The 16,639-nt window shown below is 41.4% G+C and overlaps 1 protein-coding gene across 1 annotated transcript; it reads left to right on the top strand.

Moving 5' to 3' along the window:
• Positions 1-3,820: 3,820 nt before the first annotated feature.
• Positions 3,821-15,122, top strand: LOC149394944 (uncharacterized). Its single transcript, XM_089614157.1, has 2 exons — positions 3,821-4,493; positions 14,773-15,122. The coding sequence occupies exons 1-2, from the start codon at positions 3,821-3,823 to the stop codon at positions 15,120-15,122; spliced, it is 1,023 nt and encodes a 340-aa protein (XP_089470283.1).
• The last annotated feature ends 1,517 nt before the right edge of the window (positions 15,123-16,639 follow it).

The raw sequence follows: 16,639 nt of genomic DNA, 5'->3' as shown, positions 1-16,639 counted from the left end.
TCCGATGTTTGTTTGAACATTTCGGTTCGTCTATACTCAACAAATGCTATCCAATCTTCTTCGGTGATACTTGTATAGAATTTCAAAATACAAGCCGGTCTCTTTAAGGCGATTGGTTCGTTGATTATGTCTTTGAGTAGATCGTTGTATATCTCATGACGAAATAACCTTGCCGCTTCTCCAACTCTCATAAGGCAATCGTGTTTTTGTTCGATAGGAATCGTAAATCCTTCTTGCATTTCGTTCCAAATCCGTTCTTTAATTTGGGCGTTGTCTTTACATCTCCAATCACGCATCGAAAGTGGAACGTGTTCTCTTGCTAACACGCCAAAGTAACTCGACAACTCATCACCCTCTTTACCCATTGGTTGCCCTTTATCATCAAATTGTACCGGGATTTTTTTACCAAGTGTTTTAGCCTTATTAACCCGACCCATAAGAGTGTTTCTTCGTTTTCCTTGTTCATCGGAGTTAAGCGCTAGTTGTCTTCTAATTTTTCTTTTACCACTACCGCTAGAAGTAGTAGTAGTGGACGACATGGAATCTAATATACAAAATTCAAAACATAATCTCAATTTCTAACTCAAATCCAATCCGATTCCAACTCAAATACAACTTCAAATCAATATCAAACTCAAATAAAACGAATTCAAATCCAATATACTAAAATCCAATACAAATTCTTCCTAACTTCAAATAAATACCAAATTCTAACTAAATAATAACATAAATCAAATTAAATTCAAAAAAAAGTTGGGAAATAACATACCCGGTCGAGGCGAGGACGTGGCGAGCGAGAGGCGAGGTGGAGGCGGGGCAAGGGCGAGGTGGAGGCGGGGCAAGGGCGAGGTGGAAGCGGGGCAAGGGCGAGGTGGAGGCGAGGCGGGGTCAAGGTGAGGTGGAGGCTGGCGGGGTCAAGGCGGAGGCTATGAGGAGTGAGAGTGAGGACCGGAGAGAGATGGGCGGGGAAAAGAGAGGGTGAGGGCCGGAGAGAGAGGGGCGGCGAGAAGAGAGGGTGAGGGCCGGAGAGAAAGGGACGGCGAAAAGAGAAAGAGGGGGCGGAGAAAGAAGGACGGCGAGAAGAGAGAGAGAGGGGCGGGGAGAGAAGAAAAAGAATGGAGAAGTAGAAGAGAATGAAATATGAATGACAAATATGGGAAAAAAACGCTTAAGTCTGAAAAATAGGCGGGAAGTTTAAAAAAATGAAAATTTTTGGTTTTAAAAGGATTCTACAATGCTTATTATAAACGTTGTAGAAGTCTCGCCGCGGCGAAGTAAAATTCCCGCCGCGGCGACTTGTTTCTACAACGCTTTGAATAAGCGTTGTAGAAGTCTCACCGCGGCGACGTGTAAAGTCCGCCGCGGCGAGACAAACCCAGAAAAGTTACGCCACGGTGAGAAATATTCCTAGCCACGACGAGTTGAGACTCCTAACCCTAAATGTTCTCGCCGCGGCGAAGTGTACTTCCCGCCGCGGCGAGTTGTTTCTACAACGCTTATACTAAGCGTTGTAGAAGTCTCGCCGCGGCAACGTGTACAGTCCACCGCGGCGAGACAAACCTAGAAAATTACGCCGCGGCGAGAAATATTCCTAGCCGCGGCGAGAACAGAATTTCAAATAAGCATCCTCTCGGTAAGTTTTGCGCCGCGGCGAAATCTATTTCCCACCGCGGCGAATAAACATCGCCGCGGCAAAGTTTGTACATCGCCGCAGCGGGAATTTATTGGTTGGATGGCGCCGCGGCGACGTGTAATGTCCGCCGCGGCGAGTTGTTTCTACAACGGTTATGTAAACCGTTGTAGAAAGTTGTCGCCGCGGCGAAGTCATATTTTCGCCACGGCGAGAAACACGAGGCATATATATTCTCATTTCCCTTTTTTTTTCACTTAGAACTCTCATAACCTCTCGAAAAATATTTCCAGCACCATTTCGACTCATTCTACTGCGTTCTCATTTACAAGTCTCATCTACACATCCAAATCTAGTAAGTTCTTCTTTAATTTGCTCCAAATGTTGTTCTCTTGATAGTTTACTAATTAGAATGAGTTATTTTTTTTTTTTATATAATTAGGGTTTTCTATGAAGATGAGAAAGTGGATGTGGGAGAATAGATTAAACGAGATATATCGTAAAGGTGTAGATGAGTTTTGTGATTTTGCTAGAGAGAACATGGTAGATGTGAAATCTATGCGTTGTCCTTGTATTCAATGTGGAAATCATAGACATTTTTCGATTGATGTCGTTCGGACCCATTTATTTGTATATGGAATAATGACCTCGTATCAAAGATGGTACTACAATGGTGAGGTTTTTCGTTCTACGGTAAACGAGGATAACAATGATGTTGAAGATGATATTGATGATATGTGCGGAATGATGAACGATTTGGAGGATGATTTTGTTGAGCGACCGGAATTGTTTGAGTCCATGATGAATGATGCGGAGACACCATTATATGAAGGGTGTACAAGCTTTTCGAAGTTGTCGTTTGTAGTTACATTATTTCATTTAAAGGCGTCGGGCGGTTGGACAAATACTAGTTTTACTCTATTGTTGGAAACACTAAAAGAAGCATTTCCGGAAGATAATAAAGTTCCTTTAAGTATGTATGAAGCGAAGAAGACTTTGGGCACATTAGGCATGAAGTACGAGAAATTTCATGCGTGCCCAAATGATTGTGTTTTATATAGACATGAGTATGAAGATCTGAATGAATGTCCGACGTGCAAAGAGTCAAGGTGGAAGAAGGGTAAAATTCCATGTAATGGGGTTAAAGGAGTTCCAGTCAAGGTACGTACATTTTCATTATTTGATTAAGAAATACATGTAGCTCATATACATTATTAATTATTGATTTTCTTTAAATATATTTCAGTCATTATGGTACATTCCTCCAATGCCGCGCTTCCGTCGAATGTTTAATAGTGTCAAACACGCGAAGAACATGGTTTGGCACTCCGAAAAGCGTATCGATGATGGTATGTTGAGACATCCTGCTGATGCTTCACAATGGAAATCCTTCGATTTAGAGTATACGGATTTCAGTGTTAATACTCAAAATTTGCGCCTTGGTCTAGCGTCTGATGGTATGAACCCGTTCAGCATGATGAGCAGTAAATATAGTGTTTGGCCGGTTATACTCGTGAACTACAATCTCCCTCCAAAGCTATGTATGAAGAGAAAGTTCTTGATGTTAACGCTTCTGATTTCAGGACCGAATCAACCAGGAAATGATATCGATGTTTATTTGGCACCGTTGGTCGATGATTTGAAGATGTTATGGGAGAAAGGGATAGAAGTCAAAGACGCTTACCGTGGAGATTCGTTCAACTTAAGGGCAATGTTAATGTGGACTATTAACGACTTTCCTGCCTATGGAAACTTGTCAGGATACTCTGTGAAATGCTCGATTGGTTGTCCGATTTGCATGGTAAGAAGACCGTTTTTCTTGGTCATAGAAGATTTTTACCAAGAGATCACTCATATAGAAGGTTGAAACAGGCATTTGATGGAAATACAGAAGAATGACCGCCTCCTAGAATTTTGTCTGGTGAAGATGTCTATGAGATGGTTAAAAACGTCAATGAAGTGCTTGGGAAAAGAAAGCGGAGTGCTAGTACTAAAGAATCCTTCAAAGAGAATCCTTGGAAGAAGAAATCGATTTTCTACGACCTTCCTTATTGGAAGTCACACTACGTTCGGCATTGTCTGGATGTTATGCACATCGAGAAAAATGTGTGTGAATCGTTTATCGGTACACTTCTTGATGATCCAAATAAATCGAAAGACGGATTAAAATCTCGAATGGATCTCAAAGAGATGAATATAAGAAGCATTTTGCATCCCCAAGAGGGGGGTGGAAAAAAAATAAAATTGCCACCGGCAAAGTACACTCTAGATCGAAAGGAGAAGAAGAAGTTGTGTACCTGGTTTGCTTCTATTAAAGTCCCCGATGGTCATTCATCAAACTATAAGAGGTTCGTGTCTTTGAAAGATTTGAGACTTATTGGAATGAAGACTCACGATTGTCATGTACTGCTACAACAAATGTTGCCTCTTGCTTTGCGAGGAATCGTGCCAAAAGATGTGAGATTCGCAATATCAAAGATATGTGTATTCTTTAACTCAATTTGCTCGAAGGTCATCGATCCTACTCGCCTAGATTTAATGCAGTCAGAATTGGTGAAAACTCTCTGCTTGCTCGAAAAGTTCTTTCCACCTTCGTTTTTCGACATCATGGTTCATTTAACCGTCCACTTAGTACGTGAAGTCAAATTATGCGGTCCCGTATTTTTACGGTGGATGTATCCAATCGAACGTTACATGAAAGTGTTGAAAAGCTACGTGAAGAACTACAATAGGCCCGAAGGAAGCATAGTTGAAAATTACATAGCAGAAGAGTCGGTTGAGTTTTGTTCTGAGTATTTAGCTAAAGCAGATGATATTGGGGTACCCAAAAACACCAATTTTGATTCAAAAGCTCAATCTACAGGTATGTTTTTGACACTTTATTTGTTACTTTAAATTATGATGCGTTCTTGTTTAAGTATGTTTTTATTTATAGGTACCTATTCGAGTGTCAACCGAAAAGAATGGCAGCAAGCCGGTCTCCATGTGCTACACAACGTTTCTGAGGTCACGCCATTTGTGGATATTCATTTGAATGAGTTGAGAGTGAATAATCCAAAGAAAGGCAGAAATGAAAAATGGTTACAAGAAGAGCACAACCATTTGTTTCAGAACTGGCTTGGAAAACGATTATTTAAAGAGGCAGGACATTCTTCTACATTGAGTAAACTATCTGGCGGGCCTTCCTCAATGGTTACAAGGTACACTGCTTGGTCTGTTAATGGTTTTACATTTTACACAAGAGAGAGAGACAACAAGCATCCCGTTCAAAATAGTGGTGTTACATTGTTTGCCGAAGCATTACATGTTTCGTCGGCCAAAGATAAGAATCCAAAACATGCTTTTATGAACTATTATGGATACATTGAAGACATTTGGGAACTTGATTATTGCGGGTTGCGAGTCGCTTTATTCAAGTGCAAATGGGCAGATAATAATCATGTTAAAGTTGATAATGACGGAGTTACAGTTGTCGACTTTAGACGGATTGGCTACGAGAATGATTCATTTATTTTGGCTTCGTAAGCAATTCAAGTGTTTTATGTTTCGGATCCAGCCAATCCAGAGTTATCGTTAGTAGTTCATATGAAAGCGAGAAATGGTAATAATGAAGAAGACGAAGACATGTCTAGCATTCCACCGTTCACATCGGGATTACCTCCTATTGATCAAGAGATGGATGATTTTGATGATGACGATGTTTCTCATCTACTTCGTAAGGATATAGATCCTATTTTTGTTTGATTTAGAACAGTTAACAATGTATTTTCATTTTGGATTTTATGTTATTCTCTTATGGACAACATTTCTATAGTGTTTAAATTTACAATATCATTTCTAGACTCTTGCCGTGGCTATGTGTGTTGTCCGCCGCGGCGAAAAGTTTCTACAACCCTTAATAAGCGTTGTAGGACATCTCGCCGCGACGATTATGTAATTTCGCCGCGGCGAGAGAAACTTGCCACGGCGAGAAAATTATGTCGCCGCGGCAAGGATATGTTCTTTAATATGAAGGCTCTCGGTAAGTTTCTCGCTGCGGCTATGTTGTATTTGCGCCGCGGCGACATGTTGTCGCCGCAGCGAGAAAATTATGCTGCCGCGGCGAGATTATGTTTTAAAAAATGCATGCTCTCGGTAAGTTTCTCGCCGCGGCGATGTTTACTTTTCGCCGCGGCGAAGAATTTCTACAACGCCATGAAAAGCGTTGTAGAATCTCTCGCCGCGGCGACGATGTAATGTCACCGCGGCGAGATAAACTTGCCACGGCGAGAAAATCATGTCGCCGCGGCAAGGTTATGTTTTCAAATATGCATGCTCTCGGTATGTTTCTCGCCGCGGTGATGTGTACGTTTCGCCGCGGCGAAGACTTTCTACAACGCTTTGAAAAGCGTTGTAGAATGCCTCGCCGCGGCGAACGTTATACGCCGCGGCGAAATTTCTAAGTTGCCGCGGCGAGATTAGAATAGAATCACCTCAGCCTACACATTTTTACTTTCTTTCCCATTTTAAACCTGGTTTTCAACAGGAAAATTATCATTCAAATAAAAAACCATCACACATTCAGATTTCACAATTTTTAAATATTAATCAAGTCTCAAACACACATTAACTAAAACACGAGTCTTAAACATAAACAAACCATGCGAGTCTTAATTTAAATTTAAAATGAAGCTTAAACAAACCAAACGAGTCTTAAATTTAAAATTTAAAGTTGGTGTTGTTGGTTTAGTCGTCATTCGGTGGTGGTGGTGGTGGTGAGTGCGCCGGATATTGAGGAGGTGCCATATGCGGTGGCCACTGTGGTGGTGGGTACGGATAATCGGAGTATTGAGGATATGGAGGAAATAACACCTGGTTCTCTTGGTTGATGTCCCACCGAGAGTAGAGATCGTTCAGTTGGTTGATGTGAGAGGCGCCATACTCCGCTTGTTGGTGCATGTACTGTTGCGTGTGTTGGAACCCGCCGACGAGATAGTTCGAGCATTGAGCTATGTAGTCGATGGTGGCGGGGTCGACTACCAGAGGTGCTGGTAAGAACAATCGAGTCTCGTTGACTGGTGGTCCCTCTTCCCCTTCCTCTTCCTCTTCCTCCGCTTGTGGTTCCTCCCTAATCTTGTAGCGATCGATGATGTTATTTGTAATAGGCCCCTTAGGACCCTTGATCGTATCCCTTTTCGAGCGTCCTACCCCCGCATTTGTACAAAGGCCGGTAATGATCGAAGGATATGGCAAACCGCGTCGTTCATTAGTATAGTCTAGACTCTTCATCCAATTGTAGATGAATCGACCGACGTTGATAGAATGACCTTTTATGATGCAGAATGACCTCTTCATCCAAGAGTGGTGAAGTGCTTGATCGGATAGAGGTGAGCGCAAACAAAGTAAATCCAAGCTTTAGCAATCCTGGTGAGTTGGTCACGCTTGAGTACCCTTTTCCCTTTTTCAAGGACCCAATCCTCTCCTGGAATGCACAGCAACCTCGCCATCTCCTCGTGGCTGCAAGTTCTCAACCATTCCCGATAGCCTTCATTCTCGAAAGGCACATCTGGGGTCCCAAGCAAATCGTTGATCGCTTCGACGCTCACATCGACCGGTCTACCTCGGACCGTCACAACATCTCCATTGTGATCTGGTAAGTTTGCGTAGAATTCGTACACGAAGTTTAAGTTCGCCTCGAACTCGGGAACGGCACAATACTTCACCCAGTCATGGCCTAGAATACTGTTGCGGATTGACACTCCTATATCGGTGTTAGAGCTCACATTGAATCCCCGCTCAGGGATCACACTGCGCGACGAGATTTTGTCGTAACGATCCTCCGCGGCCTTGCTGGTTATAATCTGCTTCAGGGGACGGTTGACGAGCTCGCTTACCTTTACTTTTACTAGGACCTTTGGAAGTGCTCAGAGCCGTGGCGCCCGCCGGATTTTTTGTTCGAACCATTTTTCACCTTCACAAAGCATAATCATAAAAAATTCAATCTCGACATCTACAATCAACATAACCATTTTAAATACTAACAATGTCACAACAATCACAAATTCTATATCAATTCCAACTTCATTTAAACATAACAATATCAAATTCATAAACAATTCCATTCTAACACAAATTCTAACTCAAATTCATTCTAACTCTAATTCATTCTAACACAAATTCTAACTCAAATTCATTCTAACACAAATTCTAACTCAAATTCATTCTAACACAAATTCTAACTCAAATTCATTAATAATAAAATAAAAAACCCTAATTTTGTTAAATCAATAACCACCTTAAATCAATAACCCTAATTTTGTTAAATCAATAACCACAACATGCAACTCGAGGAAATAACATGAAATCCATATTCAAAAACACGAAATCCATATCAACAACACGGAATTAAATCAATAACCACCTTAAAAACTTAGAAAATCATACCTTCAAAAAGAGAGTGAGAGGCGGTGAGAGAGAGAGAGGCACGAGAGAGTTGGGCGGCGAGGACGTGGCGAGCGAGAATGGCGGCGAGGACAAGGCGACGGTGAGAAATCGGGGCGGCGATGACGTGGCGAGGGAATTTGGAAGAGAAAATGAAGACAGACTCGGCCGAAATAGTTTGTCTCGCGTTTGTATTTTGAGGAGAATGAGAAAAAAAAACTGAAAATGGGTTTATATAGTGAAAACCTAAAAACCTCGCCGCGGCGAGAATATGTCTTCGCCGCGGCGAGGAGATCCTACAACGGATTTTATAACCGTTGTAGGATCCTCTCGCCGCGGCGGGATCCCTTCATCGCCGCGGCGAGGAAGTTTCATAAAAAACTGCTAGGCCACGGTATCCTTCTCGCCGCGGCGGAGTATATTTCCAGCCGCGGCGACATAATCTCGCCGCGGCTAGAGATGACCATCGCCGCGGCGACTTTATTCTACAACGCTTATAAAAAGCGTTGTAGAATGCTTCGCCGCGGCGAGGTTTAAATCGTGCCGCGGCGAGGTCCATCCTTCTACAACGCTTTGAACTTGCGTTGTAGAAAGTTTTCGCCGCGGCAAAAATCACATGGTGCCGCGGCGACGGTTCTACAACGGATAGTGTTATCGTTGTGGGAAATCTGAAATTTAAGTTCTTCTACAACGCTTTACAAAAGCGTTGTAGAATCACCCAGATTCTACAACGCTTATCCAAAAGCGTTGTAGAAACACCTGGATTCTACAACTCTTAGTCATAAGCGTTGTAGAAACACTAAGTTTCTACAACGCTTATGTTAAGCGTTGTAGAATCCCTAGTTTCTACAATGCTTATGTTAAGCGTTGTAGAAAGTGGGTTGTATAATCCATCATTTGTAGTAGTGGTTAGAGAGAGAGAGAGAGAGAGAGAGAGAGAGAGAGAGGCGGCCAAATTCTAGAGAGAGAAGTTCTCAATCTCTAAAATTGTGTGTTGTGAGTTGTGAATGAGGTGGGGTATTTATAGGAGGAGGATTACCTTCAAAAGGTAGTTTCCTCTTTTCTATAGAATATCAAATATTCATGAGTAAATATTGGCTTCCCTTTGCCTCATGTCACACGTCCAAGATGGCTTCTAGAAGGCCTTGGATTTGTTTCCTCTTTTGTTCCCTCCCTTGGTTGGCCGCCCATTTCATTTCCTTGTAGAGGAAATTTGTTTCCTCTTTATCTTTTGGCAAGTATCTTCGTACATTAATGCACAAAATAAGTCTCTTATTCTCTCTACGTTGGACGAGCAAGGGCTTCTAGAAAGAGCTTCTAGATGTTTCTTCATTTGTTCATGACAACATAAGAAAAGCCCATTAAGAATTTTCAAGTAAAATTCTATGAAATGAAATTAATCCTCAAGGCCCAAATGACTTATTATGGCCGAGTGACTTGATTCATTTGTCATTACATGACAATATCAAAAAACTTATTTATTGACATTCATTCCATCATATGACCAAAAAGACAAAATTACCATTTAGATAGTTTTCGTAAAATTTGTTTAGTTCTTGTTTTGACTTAGCTTCTACTTTAACTAATCCTACTCTAATGACTTGTGGTAGTGACCTCATGGATCCAAATGAACAAAGCTTGAGCTAGCATACTTGGACTCGAAAGTTCACAAACATTTTCCAAGTCTTAGCTTAATGTCAACTGACTCCACTAAAGAGTTAACACTAAAATCTCTTGGTTCAAATGAATATATTTTCTACTCAAGAACTCTACTTAATTGTAATGAGTGGATCCATTGAATATTATCTATGTTTACCCTCATGAATATCATCAACTAGATTGGATTTACAAAATTACCATTTTACCCTTCTAACTGTTATTTCCTCAACTCCTTTGTCGCTTGTGAATAAGTTAGAAACAATGTATTGACCGCTAACAAGTCACATTGATTCATGGTGAGTCTAGAGCTCTGACTTTCTCAAATGAGAGTACGTAAACTATGAAATGACATGTCTCATTTCAGGATTGAAGTAAGCACGATGCAATTCATACGTAGTGACTTCGAGACATAAGAGGTTAAATGGTTTGTTCTTATTCTGTCTCTAAAAGTGCACTGGTCAATTCAGTACCTTCAGGAGATACCTAGAAGAACTATAGAGTCTCCAACTCTCAATATCCCATAACCAGACATCATAGATTCTCCTATCAATCATACTGGGATCAATAGCCATTTGACCCTTAGATTGCGAATATACTGTTTTAAGCAAACCATGGAGAGTTTTTTCATGCAAATCTATATTTGACTCTTAATTTGTTGTTAGGTTTGTTTATGGACTAAAGACTATAGTTTATCATAAAGCTTCAAACATACAATGAAGAATGAATTAACGTTTCAACTTTTATTAATGATTCAGCACTTACAAGCAAGAGTCTTCGTGAGACTTTATTACATCAAATGTATATAAGTAGAGACTACTACTTTTCTTGTAGGCACCATTAACTACATTTTGTAGATTAGTAGTTAATTTTCTAGGGTGTTTTTGTTTTATTTTAGGATAATTGGTAGAAATTGGTGTTTGGTGTGCTTTGATTGACTCGATAAATGTTTGCTGATGATATGGATAGTCTTAAACCATAGACATGGGTAAAATTATGTGAACTACCGAGTGAAAAAAAGAATCTTGTTGAGTCATGTGTTATCACTTAAGCCCGAATAATGTTTGTCTCGATACTTAGACGACTTTGAGTAGTAGTCTAGCCAATTCCAGGAAAGTGACCACCAAACACACTAAGAACCTCTTCGGATCCCTAGTCGAGGCGAAATTGAGTGCACATTGACCTAGTGAGAATGACATAGGCGTTAGGATAACCCGTCAAGCCAAAAAGCCAACCCGAAAATTGTTATCCAATTAGAACCTACTCACAAAGAACCAAAAAATGTTCTCCTCTCTCGTTACTTAGTCAGAAAAAGCCAAAACAAAAAGGACGAAATCCCACAAAGAACCATGTTAACTTTAACGACTCTTGAGTGACATATTTGAGAGAGTTCTTCCAATTTTTATGATATGTACTTCGACTAGTCTCTATGTGCTTGTTAGATATTAGACACCACGCCGGTGATCGAACAAAAAAAAAGAAAAAAAGAAAGAACGAAAAAAAAAGAAAAAAGAGAACAAAAAAAAGCGTGTTGTTGTTAGTTCTGGCGTGGTGTGCTATGTTTATTTGGAGAGATTGATTGTAGTTGAGTTGAAGTTTGGGGGGATATTGGAAAGAAAGACTAAGGAAACGAGATGTTCTCAAAATGCGTAATTCAAGGCCAAGAACATTGGGAAATGAGTGAGTGAAGGAATGAGAGGGCGGTGTTTTGGTGAGGATAGAGTCGCTAAGGTTAATGTTGAAGCCACTAAAAATTATTTTCCATACCCGAACCTAAGCCTAAACATTACAAGCCTTTAAGACCTATTGACGAGCTAGGAATGACGTGTGCGCATTAGTGGAGATCAAGGGTGAAGAGAAGGCTTATGGTGTGTCGAATCTAATAAATTCTCATTCAAAGGAATCAATTTTCGTTGTCACTTAATAGGATTGGAAGGGCTACGAGACTTGGGAATTGAAAGCTAATCGAGACAAAAGAACATTGCAAACGGCTTGAGCTAACTTGTAGAGACTCTTTAACACTTGATAGTTGACTTAGAGTTTAAAACCATGGATTTTCGTGTCGATGTAAGTCTAGAGGGTTGAAGTGGAGGCAAGTATGAGTCGATCATTGTATTCAAGGCATTGAGATTTACCAATTTAGTTTAGGTAACTTCTTTTGTGTGATTTTATGTTTTTCTTCTTTTTTTTTACTTGAGGACAAGTAACGGTTTATGTTTGGGGGGATTTGATATGTGCGTTAGTCACGCCTAAAACTCATATTCTCCGAACCGAAAACCGACGAGTTCTCAAGTATTTTAATTTTTTTCTAGTATGTTTCAATGATTTTCAGGTTCAAATGGGTTAAAGGAGAGCTTGGAGGTGATTATATAGAAAAAGACATCATTTGGAGTCAAAACGGTTCGAAAAGAGGAAGAATGAAGCCACGGAGCATCCGCGCGCTGCGCGCTTGATTCTGTGCGCCGCGCGGATCCAAAATCTGAAAAAGTCCGCTTCCATAAACTTCTGCACGTTCCGCATAGAAGGAAACTTGATTCTGGGCGCCGCGCGAAATCTGACACATCAACTTTGACTTTCCTGTTTTTAAGTGAATCTGGGCCATTGGATGCGTTTGAGAGGCCCAGATGACTCCGAAATTAACCCTGATGGTTATAAAAACACTTGTGAGCTTGAGAGGAATGGCCTTTAACTTTCATTCTTAGTTTTGTATGCTTTTAGAGAGTGTTTGGGAGAGATAGAGAAAGAAGCAAAAAGCCGTTTGTCATAGAGTCGCGTCAACTACAGTTTTTATTCTTTTCTTTTAATCTTGAACTCTCGAATTTTAATTTACAATTTAGTTTTTAATTATGGTTTCTTCTTCGTTTTCTTCTATTATCTTTTTGTTTTCTCGCTACGCCATGAACTAATTCCATGAAGAACTATGGCGTTGCGGGTTTAGGATTCGGTTATGGATATGATTTAATATATTGAGGTTCAATTTTCATTCGTTATTAATTTTCTTAGTTCAAATCCGTTTTAATGCTTGATCTAGATTAGCTATCTTGTTCATGGTTTTGTACTTCATCCTCATGCTTGAGAAAGATTAGGTTGTTACAGTTTTGATTTGAATTACTCTGATTCGTGTGAAATCTCTTAATATCAATGCATGTTTTTGTTAGGGATTGAGATCGAGAGAAGATTTTCCTAATTTTGGCATAGGTTGTTAGATGCTCGAGAGAGATTTAGCAATATTATTTTGTGAGTATAATTAGCAAAGAGTTCGTGAGTTGATTATCGATAGTGCGTGAAACTCGTGTATCTAAACCGTTGAATAAACCCGTGAAGCCTTGGTCCTTAGCCTCTCTTTTTTGCTTACAATCGTTATTCTAGTGTTTTGTTATTTCATTGTTTTAGAACTTGTCAATAATTTGTGACATCTTTCCATCTTCCCTTCAAGTTCAATTCGTGCTAGTTGATTTGTTTGTTAATTAAGTTTTTTCCTCATGGGATCGACACTCGTACTTAATTCACTATATTACTTGAGCGACACGTGAACTTGCACGCGTAAAAAACGCAACATAACCAAACTTCATCAGTGCTCTTAACAATAATCTATTGGAAATAAATGTTCATTATTCATAAAATATTGGATATTACATTTTAAATAACTATTACAAGAGTTGTAATGCAAATGTAAATTTTACTATTTTGTGTTAATTTTTTCAGGATGACAAACCATTAATAATAACATAAGTTTTGAATGAAGAATGAATGTTTCCTTTAATTGATTTACTTCCCTCATTACATCAGGTTTCCTTTGAAAAGAATCATTACACTTATAAGTAAATATATGCCGATGATATCTTAATAAGTGTGAATAGTGTAGGAAAGTTATTTGATGTTAAGCTAGTTTTGTCGGTCGTTCTCAAAAAATCGGAAAGCATTAAATTATGTGCGACTTGCATTGAATTTCGATTTCTAAGTCCAACGGACCGGGGCACTAAAAAGCCCATCAAAAGCCCACTAAAAAGAGGCCCATCAAGCTCACGCACGAAGCGGAGCTCGCACGCGCACCGCGTAACAAGCGCACGACGCGCAAGGGGCGTATCGCGTCGCGCCTCCCCCTCAGCGCATCACGCCATATGTTCTTCAAAAGAGCACCGCACGCACCTCTAAAAAGTAGGTGCGCCAGTCCGTTGTCGTGCGCATGGAGCTCCCCGCTCTCGCGCTCTCCAAATCATGCCCCGCGCTCCATAAGATGCGTCTAGAGGCCCTTTTCAGCCTCCATATCCATTATAAATACCCTTCCTCAGAGAGGGTTAGCTACACATTTTTTTATGAAAAACACATTCATTATCTCTCAAGATCACTCGATTCCAGAGTTTCGAAACGCTGTTTAGGACCCTCTGCACTTCGTTTCCTTTGTCGAGCACATCCTTCTAAAGATATTCAACTAATGAATACTGGCCCCCTATCTCACATAGCAATCATACTAATATTGAGTATCAGGGCGCGCGCCAGAGCCACTGCGTCTGCGTCCCTCTATGCTTGATTTTTCCTTCATCTTATTCTCAGATTTCCACGATGAGCGAAGAACACCTTCGAGCTAGAGGAGCGACAACTCGCGAGTGTTGAGTTCGGCTCAGGTGCTGCCACTTGGTCCGGCCTAGAGTCGAACCGTCCAAAGCTTTAAATTGTTGTTCAATTTCATGCGACAATATTTTGGCGTTAGAAGGAGAGGACTTTCCGACTCAAACAGCCTGAAATCCCTTCTATTCATCTTCTTCTTTTCTTCTGAAAACTCTACTTTCTCAGACTTGAGAAAAGATGAGTAATTAGCCACCCGCACATTCTGAGGGCATTAAAAACCCTGATAATGTGTCGAGGCTAAAAATATTTAGCGCATGGTGACGAAGAGTCGCTCCCCCAAGAGAGCTCGAATCGGTCACCATATCCGTCTCTAGATAGCCAGGATGACCGCATTAGAGAGACGGAGGAGGATATTCGCTAACTAAAGGCGACAAATATAAGGTACCATAGCCGACTGGTTGCAAAGCGACCTATACACAATCCGGTAATCCCAACAGGGAAGCCGGAAAACTTCAATGAGGATGGTCATGGCAATGACCCCGACTACGAAGGCCTCAAAAATTCAGAGGATATCAAGACTTCTCTCATTAAGGATGGGGGACTCCCCGCCGTGAATGAAGCCGGTCCCTCAGATACCTCGCCCAAGATAAGGGACGCACTTACAGCTTCTCAAAAAGGGAACTCCCGACGTTCGGCCCATGACCAACTTGGTCAAAGAGAAAATGTCGTGGAAAGCCAAGGTACGCGAAGAGCGGGCGTTCTAGACGAAGATCATGCCTCCATTTTGCAATCCAAGATCTTAGGGATCACATTACCACCCAACGCAATGAGCATTGCGAACACCTAAGAGAGTGACTAAGCTCTCGGCCAAACTTCCCTTATGTGGCCCCTACTAATGGGAATCGTCGCACGGATCAAGGGTCTAACGAGAGATGACAAGTGACTTCTCCCAAACAGGGAGCTACTCCGACTACCGGTCTTGATGTGGTTACCATGATACACAACCTTCGAAACGAGGTACGTGACGTCCGAGAATACGGTATAGGCAGCAATGCCTACGGGATCGTCAAGGGGAACTCATCGCCTTTCACAGCCCAAATATTGGCCGAAGTATGCACATGAAATTTTAAACTCCCGACTCTTGCTCCTTACGATGGAAAACCGGATCCCGCTTATCACATCTAGCACTACGAAACCTTGATGGCGATGCAAGGTGTCACTCCTGGGGCCATGTGCAAGCTTTATGTCTTACCCTCGCCAGACCCGGCTTGGAGTGGTTTAAAAACTTAAGACCGGGAAGCATCCGATCGTTTAAAGACCCAAAGGACACGTTCCTGGCACGCTTGCTAATTGTATGGTCCAAAAGAAGACTAAGATATACTTTTGGTCAATCAGGCAAGATAGTGACGATGATACCTTGCCCGATTCACCGAATAATCGAATAAGGTCGACCGCTTTGACAATAATGACGCGATTGCCACAATCATTGAAGGTTTGTGCACTAGTGACTTTTTAATGTCCGTCGTTGGCCGTGTCCCTTCCACCATGGCCGAGTTAATTACTTGAGTCAAAACCTTGATGGGAGTCAAAGATTACCTCAATGGACGCAAGGGCAACAATCAAAGCTCTCGCCGCTGAGACGAACGTAGCCATGAGCAAGGCGACTCCCAAAAGAGACGAAACAAATAAGATTAGACTTCTAATAGCCAACATCCAACACCCTAGAAGCTGTGACTTGCGGAAAAATTCAAGGGATATTCGTCGTTTACACCACTGAACACAACGTCGGATCGGTTCCTAGCTCTGGCACGTGACAAGTTCACCACCCAAACTCCAATTAAAAAAGACCCCGTAACTCATGACCGGACTAGATATTGTGAGTTCCTTTTTAGTTCCATCAGGATTACAGACATCTAACATCCGAATGCTTCAAACTCAAGAGGCAAATCGAGACTTTGATCCAACAGGGTGAGCTCAAAGAATTCGTGTGGCACATGATTATCGAAGGAGGAGGAACAGTCCCTACTGTCAACCGAACCACAACTATTGCCGTAACTAATTCACAATTGCACATCATGACGAAAAAATTCCTAAAGGCCGTGTCTCAAGAAAGCACCGCTGAGCACGTCAACCTCACCTATGAGGAAGCTCCGTCCGAGCCTCACGAGACAATGTACTTCACCAATGAAGAGGCCAAGTGAGTTGAGCATCCGCATAATTATGCGATCACTCCCAAAGCCCAGGTGGCTAACAACTTGGTAAAGAGGGTTCTCATCGACAATAGCAGCGCAGCCGACATAATTTTCAAGACCACCTTGGAGCGCATGAAGCTCGGGGGGCTACGCTCGACTTCGACCCAAACAC

This window comes from Urtica dioica, chromosome 5 (genome assembly GCF_054948205.1).
Source record: "Urtica dioica subsp. dioica isolate 48M chromosome 5, U.dioica_male_clone48M_v1_H2, whole genome shotgun sequence".
In the NCBI taxonomy this organism is placed as follows: domain Eukaryota; kingdom Viridiplantae; phylum Streptophyta; class Magnoliopsida; order Rosales; family Urticaceae; genus Urtica; species Urtica dioica.
This window is presented reverse-complemented; position numbering and strand designations above follow the sequence as displayed.